General features: G+C 40.1%; 1 protein-coding gene across 6 annotated transcripts in view; it reads right to left on the bottom strand.

The window, feature by feature from the left end:
• Nucleotides 1–18359, bottom strand: part of MRPL30 (mitochondrial ribosomal protein L30) — a 66678-nt gene that overhangs the window by 17333 nt on the left and 30986 nt on the right. For 2 of the 6 annotated variants that reach the window (XM_030828597.1, XM_030828598.1), the window contains exons 2-6: nucleotides 13189–13267; nucleotides 11194–11274; nucleotides 4289–4435; nucleotides 3996–4069; nucleotides 1554–3609 (exon numbers count right to left, since the gene is read on the bottom strand). In XM_030828597.1, the coding sequence (XP_030684457.1) occupies nucleotides 3477–3609; nucleotides 3996–4069; nucleotides 4289–4435; nucleotides 11194–11274; nucleotides 13189–13239 (486 nt within the window). In that variant the 5' untranslated portion in view covers nucleotides 13240–13267 and the 3' untranslated portion in view covers nucleotides 1554–3476. Of the gene's footprint in view, nucleotides 1–681; nucleotides 3610–3883; nucleotides 4070–4288; nucleotides 4436–11193; nucleotides 11275–13188; nucleotides 13268–18179; nucleotides 18351–18359 lie in introns of those variants that run through there. The other 4 variants (XR_004033439.1, XR_004033440.1, XM_003279237.3 and 1 more) reach the window with 4 other exon arrangements.

Below are 18359 nucleotides of genomic sequence, written 5' to 3'. Positions count from 1 at the left end.
GGGATACTACTTATGTTAAGCAAAATTATCTCATTTTGAGAAAAACAAGACAATCTCCGCATAGAAGTTTCTTTGCTTTTCGTTTTAAGGTATCTCCCAAAGAAGCAATCTTGTTCATGTCAAAAGCTCCCTAAAATGGCCTGTGCAGTTCCAAACTGTCCTTGGTCAAACTGTGCCAGTTAGATAATAGGCATACTAGTTAGCATTCTTATGAGAAAAAAAAAAATGAAGAAAATAGGTGTTTGGCCTGAAAGAGGTACAATTTTAGATTGAGGAGACTCTAAGAGAACTGCAGTGGTCCTTAAAGGTAGTGTTTGGGTGACTATCTGTTGAGCTTGACCAAAGGCCATGGTCACCACCAGATGCCAGGCAAAACCTCCTGAAAGAAGGCAGGTGACACTAAACAAAGCAATCCTCAAAGACACAAAGACCGAGGAATAAGCCCTTATAGGGTTTTGAATTGATATGAGGCAAAGGAATGCCAATCTGAAGGACGCTTCTAAACTACACAGCCACTATGATAAGGTCCAGGATTGACTTTTCAGGCTTGGCTGGGGGACTTTAAGGAGGCCTCCATGAGCCCCGCCTCCTTGTGGTCACACTTTTGTGTAATTCCTCCCTTTCTTGAGTGTAGGTAGGAACTGCAAATTGTTCTTAATGAATGGAATGCAAAAAAGATGACACGAGGCACATGATTGCATTTATTTGATTATCTAAGAGTGTAGTGCCCATCTTGCTAGTCTGTCTCCAATGCTGGTTTTGGAAGAAGCAACTTGCCATGAATCCTACAGCCATAAGGAAACAAATTCTGCCAACAACCTGAGAGTGCTTGGGAGCAGATCCCTGCCCCGTCAAGGCTACAATGAGCACCTGGCCAGACACGTTTTTCCAGCATTGATATCCTAAGCAGACTACCCAGCTAAGCCATGCCTAGATTTCCGACCCACAAACATTGTGAGACAGTAAGTGTGTGTTGTTTTAAGCAGCTAAGTTTGTGGTAATTTGTTCCGCAGCAATAGAAAGCTAATGCCGCTGGCCTATGCCCACATTTTCACTAAAGACTTTTCTTCTTGTAGACACTTTTATTTCTAAATATTCAACTTAACATTTAGATCCCCTCTTCTGGATATGGGCTGTTGAGGTTAAAATTAGTTACTCAAACTTTCTTACTGTTTGAGTAAAAACTAACCATGGTATTTTCCCCAATTTACACAATATTAATATTAGTACAATAAGGCCAGGTGTGGTGGCTCACACCTGTATTCCCAGCACTTTGGGAGGCTGAGGCAGGAGAATCTTTTGAGATTAGAAGCTCCAGATCAGTATGGACAACATAGCAACACCTTGACTCTATAAAAAATTTTAAAAAATACTAGCCGGGAGTGGTGGTGTGTATCTGTAGTCCTAGCTACTCAGGAGGCTGAGGTGGGAGGATCACTTGAGCCCAAGAGTTGGAGGTAACAGTGAGCTATGATCACACCACTGCCCTCCTGGCTGGGCGACAGAGTGAGACCCTGTCTCTAAAGAAAAAAAAATTAGCACAGTAAAAGAGATGGCACTAAATTAGCAGAGGCTGCTTTTATTTTCACAGACGTCTTCAACTCCACATAGGCAAGGACACGGTATGTTGTGGCACACAGATTTCCCTCCAACTAGACGGAGCTCTTAGAAGTTAGTGTCCTTTGGCTCCCCTCCAGGCCTTACACACACTGGATATTCAATAACTATGGAATTACAACTGCAATTGCCTTTAAGCTTATTTATTAATGGGATCTGGTTTTACTGTGGGTGGGTGGCACTTCTGCTTTAATGCAATGATCAAAAACATTAAGATCTACAGCAGGATGGATATTGGGATAATAAACATGACAATGTAATTGTTGCCAAGCCAAATTTTACAAGAGGCAAAGGAAAACAAAGGGTAACTAGAATGCAGAGGTTCTTCATCATCATCTTCAATCAGCTGTCACAGAATTCCCCACTATTGAACCTCCCTTACAATTCTTACTTCTCCCCACCCCTCCAGGTATCTGAAATAGAAAAAAAGGAAATAATTCTCCCTGAGAGATTTCTGCCTCCTTCTTTTCTCTTTTCAATAGCAACCTCAACTGTTGACAGAGGTTCCTTAGGATTCAAAGAACAATTCTGAAGCTGAAAACAGAATAGTCTGTTTTTGAATAAATTCTAAAATATTTTCATTTCACACCCTTGTTCCATGAGGAAAAAATTTACATAGAGACAAATATGTTTTGTTCAGGCAGTGTGCAATAATAAAGTTTAGGCCACATTAGATTTATAATTAGATACTAAATGCTGGTTTGGTACTAAATTTAGGGATAAAATGAACCCATATCCACAAATGTACTTATAGACACTAAAACACAAAACAGATAATCTAGCTGGCATCCAGTGTTCCTTGACTTTGGCTGAATCTCTGTTCCCCAGAACAGACTGTAAGCTCCAAAAGGTGGGGACTATGTTTTGGTCAGCTTTGGATTTCTCCAACACATTGCACAGTGTTCATGCAAAGAGCCACTCACAGAAATTGTTGAATTCACTTAAAAAAGAAAACAATTTTGGCTGGGTACAGTGGCTCATGCCTGTAATCCCAGCATTTTGGGAGGCTGAGGCGGGAGAATGGCTTGAACCCAGGAGTTTGAGACCAGCTTGGACAACATAGTGAGTCCCTGTCTCTATGAAAAAGCTTTTAAAAATTAGCTGGGTGTGGTGGCACACTGCCTGTAGTCCTAGCTACTCTGGAGGCTGAGGTGGAAGGATCACTTGAGCCTGGGAGGTCGAGGCTGCAGTGAACTGAAATCATGCCACTGTATTCCAGCTTGGGCGACAGGGCAAGACCTTGTCTCAAAAACAACAACAACAACAATAACGCAATTTTTATAAAATGGTTAATGAGGCTTGCTAAGGTGTCAGTAGACCCAAACGTAGATGTTCAAACAATGCCATTCTTACCCATTTTGGAGTGAAACAGTGAAAGGGAAAGGACAGAGAATTAAACCAAATTAAACTAAAGTCTCCAAGTCTGTAGTAAAAAAGAGCTGCAGCAGGTTTAGTCAGTGAAAAAAAATTTTTTTTTTCCCCTGAGATGGAGTCTCATCCTATCATCTAGGCTGGAGTGCAGTGGTACCATCTCAGCTCACCGCAACCTCCGCCTCCCGGGTTTAAGTGATTCTCCTGCTTCAGCCTCCTGAGTAGCTGGGATTACAGGCATGTGCCACCATGCCTGGCTAATTTTGTATTATCAACAGAGATGGGGGTTTCTCCATGTTGGTCAGGCTGGTCTCGAACTCCTGACCTCAGGTGATCCACCCACCTCGGCCTCCCAAAGTGCTGGGATTACAGGTGAGCCACCGTGCCGGGCCTGAAAATGGTTTTGAAAACATATTTTAATGAAAACACTTTCTCACCATCTTTAAATAAAAACAATTTGCATTCTCCAACCGGAAGCTGCTGGGGCATTAGGACTCATGTGCTTTCTGCTCCACAGGTTTCAGATGCCACTGCACTACTAACTCCCCAGTGCTTTTGAGGCATGTGTTAGACATGTTCTCCTCTGTTGGAAGTCCTTGTGGCAACTTCAAGGGCTTGATTCTGTGACACAAGAAAATGTGTTTAGATAGGAGGAATACATTCTAGTGCTCTATATCCCCGCAGGATAACTACAGTTAACAATAACACATAGTTTCAAATAGCTAGGAGGAGGATGTTGAATGTTCCCAACACGAAGAAATGATAAATGTCTGAGATGACGGATATGCCAATTAACCTGATCGGATCACTATACTTTATATATATTGAAACGTCACTATGTACCCCATAAATATGTACAATTATTATGTGTCAATTAAAAAAAAACAAAATAAAATTTTAGTTTTTTAAAAAGTTTTTTTCAGAACATTAACAAAAAAGAAAGAAAAATGCATTTAGAATTACACTAGGCAATACATTTTAAAAAGAGCTGAGAAGAAACAACAAACCTTATCAAATGCTTAACAACTTTCAATTTTGCATTCACTGAAGGGATATTCTTGTGAACTTGAGGGGTATGTGCCTGTGAACAACAACAACAAAGCAATGTTATCAATCAATCTGAAAAGCAGAGAGTTCCATGTTTCAGTAAAATGTTAAATTGAAGGTTCATTCTAAGTCAAATTTATAAATAAATTACCCTAATACAAAATAAATAATAAATATATACCGTAAAGTTTTCAAAGTATAAAATTTAAAGCAAATGTAAACAACACTAAAGATGATTAAAATAATTGCATACTTTTTCTAATCCAAGCATCTTTATTATATCTTTTTCCCAATATGGACGTCTTTTTGTACTTTTTATTCTGGTAACAATATGCAGTTTATGAGGGTTCTGTGGATCCCCACCATATTTTTCATGATCTTCAGGTGAGGCCTGAAACACCTAGAAAGGAAAGAATTATAAATGGTAAATTTCTAACTTACACAGTTTCTGTGTACCTCCCATTTTTTCTTAAAAGACACACACACATACACAACTACATAATTATCTCATCCTTAATCATCATGTAATCCTCAAACTCAAATTGAACATTTCTATCAGTCTGATTATGCAGAGAGATGGAGTTTAACCTGTAGAACAAAGCAGGAGCAACCAGACGACACTAAATAATTTAAATGCCAGGAGAATCTGTAAGCACTGCTATGAGCTGGGCACTGGGCTGCATCCTCTTCCCTCCCTATTCTCAGGTGAAGAGCTATCAAGTGGGAAAACAAACATGTAAATTAAAAATGAAAATAAAACATAAGTATTATAAAAAGAATCTACAAAGTATTATGAGAATACAGGCAAATGACTAATGAACTCTGCCTATGAGGGATCAGAAACAGCTCCACAGAGCTAATATTTGAATTAATTATCTAAGCATCAAAAGGTTCTAAGAAACTATCCCACAGAAACACTCCTCTAAGTACACAAAATGTACCGAATAAGGATGTGTATTCTAACGCTATTTGTAACACTGAAAAATTTAAAGGCAACCCATGTTCCTCACTATGATAACTACATTATGATGCATCCATTCTAAATAAAATGATTAATAATAAAACTAAGTAAAATGATACAAATACACAAATTCTTTTTTTTGTTTTTTTTTGCGATGGAGTCTTGCTCTGTCACCCAGGCTGGAGTGCAATGGCACGATCTCGGCTGACTGCAACCTCCGCCCACAAGGTTCAAGTGATTCTCTTGCTTCAGCCTCACGAGTAGCTGGGATTACAGGCGCGCACCACCGTGCCCAGCTAATTTTTCTATTTTTCGTAGAGGCGGGGTCTCACCATGTTGGCCAGGCTGGTCTCGAACTCCTGACCTTGTGATCCACCCGCCTCGGCCTCCCAGAGTGCTGGGATTACAGGTGTGAACCACCGTGCCTGGCGCAAATACACAAATTCTGATGTGTCCTATAGGATACAATACTACCATTAAAATGAATGAGGTTTACTATCTCTGCAGGCCTTCACACTGAATGATGGCCATAATATATTCTTGAGCCAAAAATCAAAAAGAAATGTCCACACAATTATGTGTTGTAAGCTGTCATGTGCATTATCTGTACCAAATACATGAGTGTGCATATGTGATATATTCTATAAATACTGTTTCTAAGACTCATATAAAATATATATAAAGGTCTCAAAGACATTAGATCAAGAGTCATACTTCTGGTGAATCAGACTGAGAAAAAAAACTGACCCCCAAAAAGATGGTATTTTAATAAAAAAGAATATCATTCAATGATTAAAAACAGTTTTGTAGAAATGTAAACAGTGTAAAAACGTTCTTATTTCTCCACAGCCTTGCCAGCATCTATTGTTTCTTGACTTTTTAATAATTGCCATTCTGACTGGCGTGAGATAATATCTCATTGTGATTTTGATTTGCATTTCTCTAATGATCAGTGATGATGAGCTTTTTTTCATATCTTTGTTGGCCACATGAATATCTTCTTTTGAGAAGTGTCTGTTCATTTCCTTTGCCCACTTTTTGATGGGATTGTTTTTTCTTGTAAATTTAAGTTCCTTGTAGATTCTGGATATTAGACCTTTGTCAGATGGATAGATTGCAAAATTTTTCTAATGTTCTGTACGTTGCCTGCTTGCTCTGATGTGAGTTTCTTTTGCTGCGCAGAAGCTCTTTAGTTTAATTAGATCCCATTTGTCAATTTTGGCTTTTGTTGCAATTGCTTTTGGTGTTTTAGTCATGAAGTCTTTGCCCATGCCTATGTCCTGAATGGTACTGCCTAGGTTTTCTTCTAAGGTTTTTATGGTTTTACACTATTGGTGGGAATGTAAATTAGTTCAACCATTGTGGAAGACAGTGTGGTGATTCCTCAATGATCTAGAACCAGAAATACCACTGGACTCAGCAATCCCATTACTGGGTATATACCCAAAGGAATATAAATCATTCTACTAAAAAGACACATGCACATGTATGTTTATTGAAGCAGTACTTACAATAGCAAAGACATGGAACCAACCCAAATACCCATCAATGATAGACTGGATAAAGAAAATGTGGTACATATACACCATGGAATACTATGCAGCCATAAAAAAGAAGGAGATCATGTCCTTTGCAGGGACATGGATGAAGCTGGATGCCATCATCCTCAGCAAACTAATACAGGAACAGAAAATCAAACACCGCATGTTCTCACTCATAAGTGGGAGTTGAACAATGAGAACACATGGGGAGTCGGGGGCAAAGGGAGACCATTAGGACAAACACCTAATGCATGTAGGGCTTAAAACCTAGATGACGGGTTGATAGGTGCAGCAAACCACCATGGCACATGTATACGTATGTAACAAATCTGCACGTTCTGCATATGTATACCGGAACTTAAAAAAATACATATATACAGTGAGAGGTTCATATTATATTACTAGACAGAGAGAGCAGCTAGAGAAGCATTGATTCATATGCGATGAATCACATCTTAAAACATACAACACAGATTGAACTCCTTATTCTACTCTTTCCTCCTCATTACTGCACTTGACTAGTCTAAAAGAAAAAATAAAACATACAACAAAGAAGGATGTGGAAGGAGTTGGCAGCAGTTATCTCGGGGTGGGTAAGATTAAGAGTATTTTTTGGTGAGTTTTGCTTGTTTATATTTTTCTAGGGATTTTGAAGAGATTAGGATGAGAAGGATGGTGGAGATCAGGGGAAGGGGTAGGTGCACTAAAGAAAGGTGAGAATATTTAAAGGAACGGTATGAAGGAGCACAAAATATTTTGGAAAGGCAAATGGTTCAGGGTGGCTAATATAAAAAAAAGCACGAAAAATAATGCAGGGGATGAAGTTAAACTATGCGCGACTATGTTGAGCCTTTAGAAATTACCGCTGGGGATACAGAGTTAATGAAGGTTAGAACCAACAGGACCATGTTTCTAAGAGATTTGCAAAGAAAACTCTTACCTGAGAATAAAACCAACTTGGGATAGAGACTGATAAAAGGAAACCCAGTTAGGAGGCACTTATGACCATGGTTTAAGAGCCTGAACTACAGTAGCTGTAACAGAAAAAGGACTGATACGGGAACTTTGGGCAATAATATAGATGGATTTGTGTTGGGTGAAGAAGAGGGAGGCTGAGCTTGATTCAGATGTCTCTAGTCTGGGAAATTAGATAGAGGATGGTAGCATTAACTGACATAACTAATACAAGAGATGCACCCTCTTTTTTATTTGGTTGTTTGGAGGGAAAGTAAGATGAGGTGAATTTTGGATATGAATTTGGATATGAATAGTGAATTATGGTTTTACACTATTGGTGGGAATGTAAATTAGTTCAATCATTGTGGAAGACAGTGTGGTGATTCCTCAGTGATCTAGAACCAGAAATACCACTGGACTCAGCAATCCCATTACTGGGTATATACCCAAATGAATATAAATCATTCTACTATAAAGACACATGCACATGTATGTTTATTGAAGTGGTATTTACAATAGCAAAGACATGGAACCAACTCAAATGCCCATCAATGATAGACTTGAAATACCTATAAGTTATCCAAGTAGCAATGTCTAGAAACCAGTTGAGGATACAGGAGAATACAGGAATAAGTTCAGACGATAGGCAGGGGCCAGGCGCGATTGCTCACGCCTGTAATTCCAGCACTTTGGGAGGCCAAGGTGGGTGGATCACAAGGTCAGGAGATCAAGACCATCCTGGCCAACATGGTGAAACCCCTTCTCTACTAAAAATACAAAAATTAGCTGGGTGTGGTGGCGCATGCCTGCAATCCCAGCTACTCGGGAGGCTGAGGCAGGAGAATAGCTTGAACCCGGGAGGTGGAGGTTGCAGTGAGCTGAGATCACACCACCGCACTCCAGCCTGGAGACAGAGCAAGACTCCATCTCCAAAAAAAAAAAGATAGTCAGGGGCTATTTTCATGAGGTTTAAAGGTTTTCACATTTATCACAGTTGATGATCGAAACCACTGCCTTGCACATTTATTTTATTTAAAGTTCCAGGGCACAAATGCAGGATGTGCAGGTTTGTTACATAGGTAAAAGTGTGCCATGGCAATCTGCTGCACTATTTGCTGCACTTATCAACCCATCACCTAGGTATGAAGCCCAGCATGCATTAGCTATTTTTCCTGATGCTCTCCCTCCACTCGCCCCCCACAGGCCCCAGTGTGTGTTATTCTCCTGCCTGTGTCTAGCCTTGCATATTTTAAACGAATGCCAACATTTGTATCTATCCTTCCAGAAATACAGAGTAAGAAACATGGAAAGATATAAGACAATATAGTTGTGGAAAGAATAGCAGTGGAAAGACAATGACTTGAAAAATAAAAAAGATTTCTTTATTTTGTTTTGAGACAAGGTCTCACTCTGCTGCCCAGGCTGGAGTGCACTGATCCGATCATGGCTCACTACACCCTTGACCTCTTACTAAAGTGATCCTCTCATCTCAGCCTCCTGAGTAGTTGGGACTACAGGCATGCACCACCACACCTAGCTAATTTTTAAATTTTTTGTGGATACAGAGTCTCACTATGTTGCCCAGGCTGGTCTTGAATTCCTGGACTCAAGTGATCCTCCTGCCTCAGCCTCCCAAAATGCTAGGAATACAGGTGTGAACTATTGTACCTGGACGAGATTTCTGATAAAAGAACACCAAGTACATTAAAGGTATCAAAGTAGTCAATGGTAATACTGTTTTATCTTTTAAGAAAATCAACGGAGAATGGTAGTCACCAAAAGCTAGGGAGAGAGGAAAGTGGGGAGTTACCATTATTATTAATTTTTGAGACAGGATCTTGCTCTGTTGCCCAGGCTGGAGTGCAGTGGCACAATTATAGGTCATTGCAGCCTTAACCTCTTCAGATTGAGCAATCCTCCATGCTCAGCCTCCTGAGTAGCTAGGACTACAGGTGTGTACCACAACACCCATCTAATTTTTTTTTTTTTTGGTAGAGACTGGGTCTCCTTATGTTGCCTAGGTTGGTAGTTATTAATTAGTGGATATAGAGTTTCAGTTTTGCAAGGTGAAAAGAGTTCCGGAGATGGATGGTTGTAATAGTTGCACAACAATGTCAATGTACTTAATGCCATTGAATAGCACAATTAAAAGTGGTTAAGATGGTAAATGTTATATGTGTATTTTACCACAATAAAAAATATTAGGAACCGCCCCCCCATCCAAACAAATAAACAAAAAACCCAGGCTTTACAAAGCTAAATATAGTCTTTACCATACAATCCAGCAATTATGCTCCTAGGTATTTAACTGATGAGTTGGAAATTTATGTCCACACAAAAATCTATACATGAATGTTTATAGCAGCTTTGTTCATTACTGTCCAAAACTAGAAGCAACCAAGATGTTTTTCCATATGTGAATGCACAAATAAACTGTGTATGTCTATGCAATGGGATATTATTCAGCAATAAAAAATAAGCAAGCAAGCCACAAAAAGACATGGAGGAACCTTACAGGTATATTGCTAAGAGAAAGAAGCCAGTTTGAAAGGGCTATATACCATATGATTTCAGTTATATTACATTCTAGAAAAGGCAAAACCATGGAGATAATAAAAAGATCAGTGGTTGCCAGGGGTTGAGAGTTGGGAAGGATAAATAGGTGAACCACAGGTGATACTTAGGGCAGTGAAACTATTCTGTATAATACTGTAATAGTGGATACATGACATTATGCATTTGTCAAAACCCATAGAACTTCAGAACATGAAGACTGAACGCTAGTGTAAACTATGGTATTTAGTTAATAATACTGTGTCCTGTTGGTTCATCAGTTGTGGGGGACACTGTGTATGCCGTGGGGAGGGAGCATATAGGAACTCTCCATACTTCCCAATCAATGTTTCCGCAAACCTAAAACTGCTTTAAGAAATAAAGACTATTAATTAAAAAACAAATAAAAACAGGCCGGGCGCCTATAATCCCAGCACTTTGGGAGGCCAAGGCGGGTGGATCACTTGAGATCAGGAGTGCAAGACTAGCCTGGGCAACATGATGAAACCCCGTCTCTACTAAAAATACAAAAATTAGCCGGGTGTGGTGGCATGGGCCTGTGGTCCCAGATACTCTGGAGGCTGAGACACAAGAACTGTTTGAACCTGGGAGACAGAGGTTGTAGCGAGCTGAGATTGCACCACTGCACTCCAGCCTGGGCAACACAGCAAAACTCTCTTTAAAAAAAAAAATTTTAAACAGAAATCAATGGTGGGCTTAGTCAATATTATCTAAAAGAATGATAGGTACACAGAAATGAAATAGAAAAAGCTGAAAGATCCAAAGTAACAATGATCGATACAGAAAGTGAAAATGAAGAGTGACACAGTGAGAGCCTGAGTAGGAAGACCCACTGCTTTCTCAGGACAATGGTGATACCAACACACATGTACAAACCATAAGCAGGAATAAGTAGACTGAAATAATAAACACCCATTACTGTGAAGGCCAGTGACACAAGTGACAGAACAGTTTTATTTTTATAATCACCATTTACATAAATCCCACTATGCTTTAAACTCTGTACCATCACCTACATCCACATATAATTTAACATAAAATCTTTCAATATTACAAAAATAGGTACTACTTAAAACATATTCTTAAAAACAACACTAACATTAAAAAAAATCAAACTGTTCTTACTTTTTCTGGAATTCTTGATCTGGTGAATTTGTGACGAATCCAATCTGTACAAATAAGAGACTCCACATCTTTTGTCACAGTCTAAAATATGATATAAATCATTTGTTTTTTAGAATTCTGTCAGTACAGAAATCCATACCCACCAATCTTTAGGTAACAAAAGTCTGTTCCAACCTACCCTGTAATTATTAAAGGTATAGCTTAGCTCCCTAGCTGAGTGAATGCATACCATCTAAGCACTAACATAATATAAAGCTAAAAGCATATAAATATACTTTTACACCACAGATTGGTAACCGTTTTCTGTAAAGGACCAGATAGTAAACATTTCCAGCTCTAGAGCTATGTAGTCTCCATTGCCAAAGCTCAGCTTGGCCATCACAGGGTAAAAGCAGTCAGACAATATGCAAACTTTTTTTTTTTTTTTTGAGACGGGGTCTCGCTCTGTCGCCCAGGCTGGACTGCAGTGGTGCAATCTCGGCTCACTGCAACCTCTGCCTCCCAGGTTCATGCCATTCTCCTGCCTCAGCCTCCTGAATAGCTGGGACTACAGGCGCCCACCACCACATTCAGCTAATTTTTTTTTGTATTTTTAGTAGAGACAGGGTTTCACTGTGTTAGCCAGGATGGTCTCGATCTTCTGACCTCGTGATCCGTCCACCTTGGCCTCCCAAAGTGCTGGGATTACAAGCGTAAGCCCAGCCAGGTGTGGCTATTTTTCAATAAAACTGTTATTTACAAAAACAGGTGGCAAGATGAATTTGGCCTAAAGGCCATACTTTATCAACTCTTGCTCTAGACAATGTGCAATAATTCACGTTTAACAAGACAATACAAAAGAAATCCAAAATGAGTTTCTAGTTTCCCTTCTAGTTCTAACAGTGTCATCACTCCTAGTTCCTACCTCTTGTTCCTGCTCTACATTCCTCCAATCCCATTTCTCTCAGTCTGCTGAAGAAAAAGGATTCACTGCCAACCTTTCATAACAGGATACTGCTGTGGGAATGGGCAACAGTCATTCCCATCATTCCCTCCCAGGATTTCCTGCATTGCAGAGATGGCATAAACCACTAGAAGACAGGCACTGGGCTGAGTTCTGCTGCCTACCAGCTGTGAGACATGAGACACTTACTCTCTCAGACAGTCAGTTTCCTCAGCTCTAAAAAGGAAATCACATTGACCTCACAGGATTAATCTGAGGTTAAGGTAATATATATAAAGCCCCTTACACTGTTGTCATCTGCAGCCAGGAGCAGGTCAATAGGCTCATGTAGGCTCTGGCCCTTATGAGCAGATTAGGCTGCACCACTGCACTTTCTAAAAGCAAGCCTAGAAGGAGATACATGAAAATACTAACACTGAGGGTCTCTTAGAGGTTATTTCTCTTCCTTCTGATTTTTTATATTTTTCTAATATTTTATTATTGAAAATACACTCCTTCCATAATCTGAGGGGAAAAACAACCTAAAACTTTAAGATTAAGACAGACCAAGGGGAATCAATGACAGCCATTTTTTATTGGCATGTTTTCCAGAAAAAGATCTTTTTTGATTCTAGATCTTTAGGGATAAAACAGCAGAAAAACCATATATAAACAAGACCAACTCTCAATATCTAAACAATTTTGAAAAGGAACTGGTGAAAGAACTTAATTTTGCGTGGCTGGGGCGGGTGGATCACAAGGTCAGGAGTTGGAGACCAGCCTGGCCAATATGGTGAAACCCCCGAGTATACGAAAAATACAAAAATTAGCTAGACGTAGTGGCAGACACCTGTAGTCCCAGCTACTCGGGAGGCTGAGGCAGGAGAATTGCTTGAACCAGGGAGGCGGAGACTACAGTGAGCCCAGATCGTGTCACTGCACTCCAGCTTGGGTGACAGAGTGAGACTCTGTCTCAAAAAAATAAAAAAAAGAACTTAGCTTGACTTGTAATGATAAAAAAAAAAAAATTCATGAGGGGTAGAAAAGACAAATTCTTGAAAAGAAGCACTTACCTGTAATCTGCCTGGGGGCCTCTGAACTACTAAGCGCAAAATCCCAGCCATAAGTGTAGTGATTGCTCTCTTTAAGAGGCTGTGGGAAGTAGGAAGTAGACCCATCAGTCAACTATGTCTTGGAAATGAACAGGTTTCCCCTTCTCTAGTATTAAAAAACTAAGCAGCAAATTAATTGTAAACTTAAGTTTAACAGTAAAACATATTGGTTATTTTAATACAATAAGGGCACAAATTAATTTACAAATGTTTTATTCAACCACAGGTAGTAATTATACACATTAACCACATCCCATTTTCATCAAATGAGTCAGATCTAGATTGATTCCACAAAATTACTATCATTTAAAGTGTCTTCTTCAACAATGAAGGCAGATAAAGAATGCTAGAATCACAGAAAATTAAAGAGCTAGAAGGCACTGAAGAAATCCCAACTCCTATAATTAGAACTGACTGCCCACATCCTTACTTTATGAATGAGGATCATGAATTCCAGAAAGTTCAATAATTTATCCAAGTACATCCAGCTATCAATAAAGTTTGTGGTCTGGAACCCCATTCTCCTAATTCCTAGGCGAGTGCATTTTCACTATACCATAACACCTTTCTGTTAAAAAGTGAATTATTTTTGCTTATTTGTATTTTTTTTAACTATTCTCAATGCACACACATTGCTTCTATAACCTAAAAAGGTCATATTTATTTAATTAGACAGAAAACAACTGTAGCCTATTATACTGACTTATACTGACAGCAGAAAGATTAAGTTCATGAACTACATGTATATCTTGGACAAGTTACTTAATTCGTGCATTACAATTTTTCCCCAAGAAAGAAAATACCTGTCTTGCAAATGAGTTATTCTACAAAGCACCTAAAACAGTACGTGGCATGTGGGAAGCCCTCAATAAATGGTAGCTTTTATTATTTTTAGACTATTACAAAGCTAACAAGAATACTCTTAAAACTGCAGTCCCCAACCTTTTTGGCACTGGACCACTTTCATGGAAGACAATTTTTCCACAGATAGGGAGGGGTGGCAGGGAAGGTTTCAGGATGAAACTGTTCACCTCAGATCATCAGGCATTAGATTCTCATAAGGAGTAAGCAATCTAGATCCCTTGCATGCACAGTTCACAATAGCGTTCATGCTCCTATGAGAATCTAATGCTGGACTGCTCTGACAGGAGGCAGAGCTCAGGTGGTAATGCTCACTCAACTGCAGCTCACCTCCTGCTGTGCCACCTGGTTCCTAATGGGCCAACAAATGGTCTGGGTCTGAGGCCTGGGGTTTGGAGACTTCTACTCTAACACACTAAAATAGGTTAAGTGTTGTAATTCAGTGTCCCGCAGATTCTAGCTCATTCAAGTTCTGCAAGTCTTTCCTGTGATGTGGATAAAGCAATGGAACTGTGAGAATCAATGCAAGACGTCTCCTGAAAAGAGCCAGACCTCGGAAACATTCCTCAGCAACTGAACCTATCTAATGTTAAATTATTTTACCAGACTTCCTCGTATCAAGGTTAGGTATTAATCCAACATATTTAGCTTCACACGTTAAAAAATCTTTCTGATCACTTAGATCTCAAGAAAATCCTAACTGGACTTCTGCTTCCATTCCAATTCCCCTAATATCTGTTTTGTATATCAGCAATAAATCACCTCATTAAATCTTAGATCATGTCACTCTGCTCAAAAATCTTCCAGAGAGCCAGGATTCTCACTGTTGAAGTGGGAGGTTACACATAAGCAAGAGGGGAAGGCTACAATGATCCTTATATACTAGATTGGAAATGGAACTCATGTTTAGCTTAATATAGATATTGAAGGATATAGAAATAATTATAGATACGCATATATACATGGGCTAGCTCTGTTAGCTGAGAGGACTTAAAGCAATAGCACTCAGTGGCAAGGAGCACACCCAGTGCCCAGATCTTGGCTGCATTCTTTAATAAAAGCAACCAGTGCTCCTTTGAGAAATGGCTGATTATGTCTGGAGCACTTTTTAATGCCAGAAAGGAACTACTGGAAAAAACATAATGATGGGGTATGTCAAAGGGACACTGGAGTCAACTGTAGCCAAAGCTGGAACAATTTCAGCAACAAAATAAGTAACAAAGTATTACTGGCTTATAATCCAAACCAAAAAAAAAAAAAAAAACAACCCTAAGTTAATACTAATATAAATGAGTGAATAAGTTAATGAGAAAGAACAAATATCCCATTCAGAAGAATTCCAAATAATTTATGTAGGTACTCTCTTCCAGTATCTTCCCAAATACCTAACTGCCTCAAAACTGTCAATGATATCAAAAACAAGGAAAGTGTGAGAAACTGTCACAGTTAAGAGGAGCCTAAGGAAGAAGTCATGACCATTAGATGTAATGTGGTATCCTGGATGGGATCCTGGAATAGTAAAAGGACATTTGGCAAAAACTAAGTAAATCTAAATAAAGCATGGACTTTAATAACGTATCAATATTGGTTCATCAACTGTACACAGGTATACCAAACATGTAAGGGGGAAACCGCATAGCATATATAGGAACTCTGTACCATCTTCACAACTTCTTTGAAAATCTAAAACTATTCAAAAATAAAGTTTATTTATGAAAAAATTAAAACCTCCAATGCTTGTCCATTTCGATCACAGCGAAAACCAAATTCCCTTTTTTTTTTTTGAGACAGAGGCTCGCTTTGTCACCCAGGCTGGAGTGCAGTGGCCCAATCTTGGCTCACTGCAACCTCCACCTCCCAGGTTCAACCGATTATCCTGCCTCAGCCTGCTGAGTAGCTGGGATCAGAGGCTCGCACCACCACGTCTGGCTAATTTTTGTATTTTTAGTGGAGACGGGGTTTTGCCATGTTGGCTAGGCTGGTCTTGAACTCCTGACCTCAGGTGATCGGCCCGCCTGGGCTCCCGAAGTGCTGGGATTACAAGCATGGGCCACCACCCCCGGCTCTAATTCTTAACCCTCACCCTCTCATGTCTTTGTAGTACAGCACTACCAACCTTCCCCACCTCCAGGACTCCATCTCCAACTACTCTCTTGCTCAATCACCAGACATGCTGCCCCCCTTGTTTGATCTAGAACTAGTCACGCAGGCATGCTCCCTTTGACTGACTATTCCCTCTCCTGGAATGATTCTGATATTTACATCGCTAATTTCCTTATCTTTTTCAATTTCTGGTTCAAATCTCACCTTTTCAATGAGGTCTACCCAGATCACATCATTTAACATTTTCACCCATACCCCAACTGTCAACACTCCCAATTCCTCTTCACTTTTCTTTCTGTTGTGCTTATCTTCTGATGTAACTTAATTATCTGCTAGGTTTTGCTGTTTAGTGCATGTCCATTCAATAGCATGCTAATTCCATAGGAAAAGGGTTTTTAAGATTTTGTTGTTTTGGGTCTGTTACATTCATAGAAGTATCCCAAACATCTATGTAAAACGGTATCTGCCCTATAGCAGACACATAATATATTTTTGCAGAATAACTTAAGTTCGAATACTTACAGACTTCTGAAGGTGTGATAGTCAAAAGTTACAAGTTTTTAGAGACAGTCTCGCTATGTTTCTGGTACTGAACTCAGCCTCAAGCAATCCTCAATTTTCCCAGTAATTGGAGCTAGGTGTGTGTCACCACGTTTGACTTAAGGAATACGTTTATTTTATTTTATTTATTTTTTTGAGATGGAGTCTTGCTCTGTCGCCCAGGCTGGAGTGCAGTGGCACGATCTCAGCTCACTGCAAGCTCCGCCTCCCGAGTTCACGCCATTCTCCTGCCTCAGCCTCCCTAGTAGCTGGGACTACAGGCGCCCGCCACCACATCCGGCTAATTTTTTGTATTTTTAGTAGAGACGGGGTTTCACCGTGTTAGCCAGGATGGTCTCGATCTCCTGACCTTGTGATCCTCCCGCCTCGGCCGCCGAAAGTGCTGGGATTACAGGCGTGAGCCACCGCGCCCGGCAAGGAATACGTTTTAATAAAGTAAAAGTTACTGTTAATAATTAGGCACATAACTCCTGGACCCTGAAACAATTATGCTGTCTCCTGTAAAAGAGGAAAATATCAGGCATCACAGGAGAAGTATGATCGCATTTCTATTTTTTTAAATGTCTGTGAACGTGTGTAATCACAGAAAAACTCTGGAAGACCGTCAGAAAAACGTTAACATACCCCTGGGGGTATGAAAAAAGGCGTTTTTACTCCCCCCTTTTCCCCCCCACCGACTGATAGTTTGTCTTTTTACAAAAAGCATGCATGCAACAGGAATGTTAAAAACCGATTTTTCTAAACCGACAATGTATATAATTATCAAAGGGGGGAAAACAGTTCTGAAATGCAAAACATGGAATCACTCTTGCAGAGATACTAGAGATCTCTGAAAGCTGGAAGCGTGTCTCTTCTCTGAACTCCTAGTGCCTAACAAGTAGTAGGCAGCCCTCATTACTGCCTCTTGACAAAAGGGGCAGAACAAACAGCTTTTGGTAGGTGTCGATCAAAATGGTAACAAATCAGTTTTAATAAAATGGCAAATATTCTAACTGCCAACTCTTGGGTGTTTGCATTATAAAATGAAGCAATACAAAAATAAAGGCAATTTTCTATCTTCATTAAAAAAAAAAGCAACCTTAATACCCAATGGCAACCCTAAGTTATGAATAAAGCAGCAGCACAGAAAATGCTGCTTGGATTCCCTTTCCCAAGCTGTCCGGCCTCGGCGGCTCCGTTCTTGAGCTCCAAGAGTCTGGGCACAAAAAGCCGCGTGGCCCTGGATCCTGCGAACTGGGAAACGGGGGGATCCTGCAGGCCAATGGCCTTACGGGAGCCAATGTGACGGGATCAGGTGCAGACCCATTTAGGTTGCCGTAACCGGCCAACTCAGAACGCAATAGGGAAAATCAATTAGGATCTGCAGTGGGTTCCCGGATACACCTTGCGAAGAATGCCGCACTCTCCGCGACTCATTCCCCACTCACCAGCACCCGCTAAACCTTCAGCCTGAACTTTTCCACCGAAGGGAAGCAGAGCAGAGGAAGAACTACCAAGTGCTACACTCAAAGCCTGCCGTCGCAGTGAGCGCCACCTGCAAACTGAGGCATTTTTGTTCCGGCGAAATCCTTCCCACTCAGTAAAGTCCCTAGAAAGAGAGCGCAGGC

Source organism: Nomascus leucogenys, chromosome 14, assembly GCF_006542625.1.
Source record: "Nomascus leucogenys isolate Asia chromosome 14, Asia_NLE_v1, whole genome shotgun sequence".
NCBI classification, from domain to species: domain Eukaryota; kingdom Metazoa; phylum Chordata; class Mammalia; order Primates; family Hylobatidae; genus Nomascus; species Nomascus leucogenys.
Note: the sequence above shows the minus strand (reverse complement) of the source record. Positions and strands in the feature narration are given on the sequence as shown.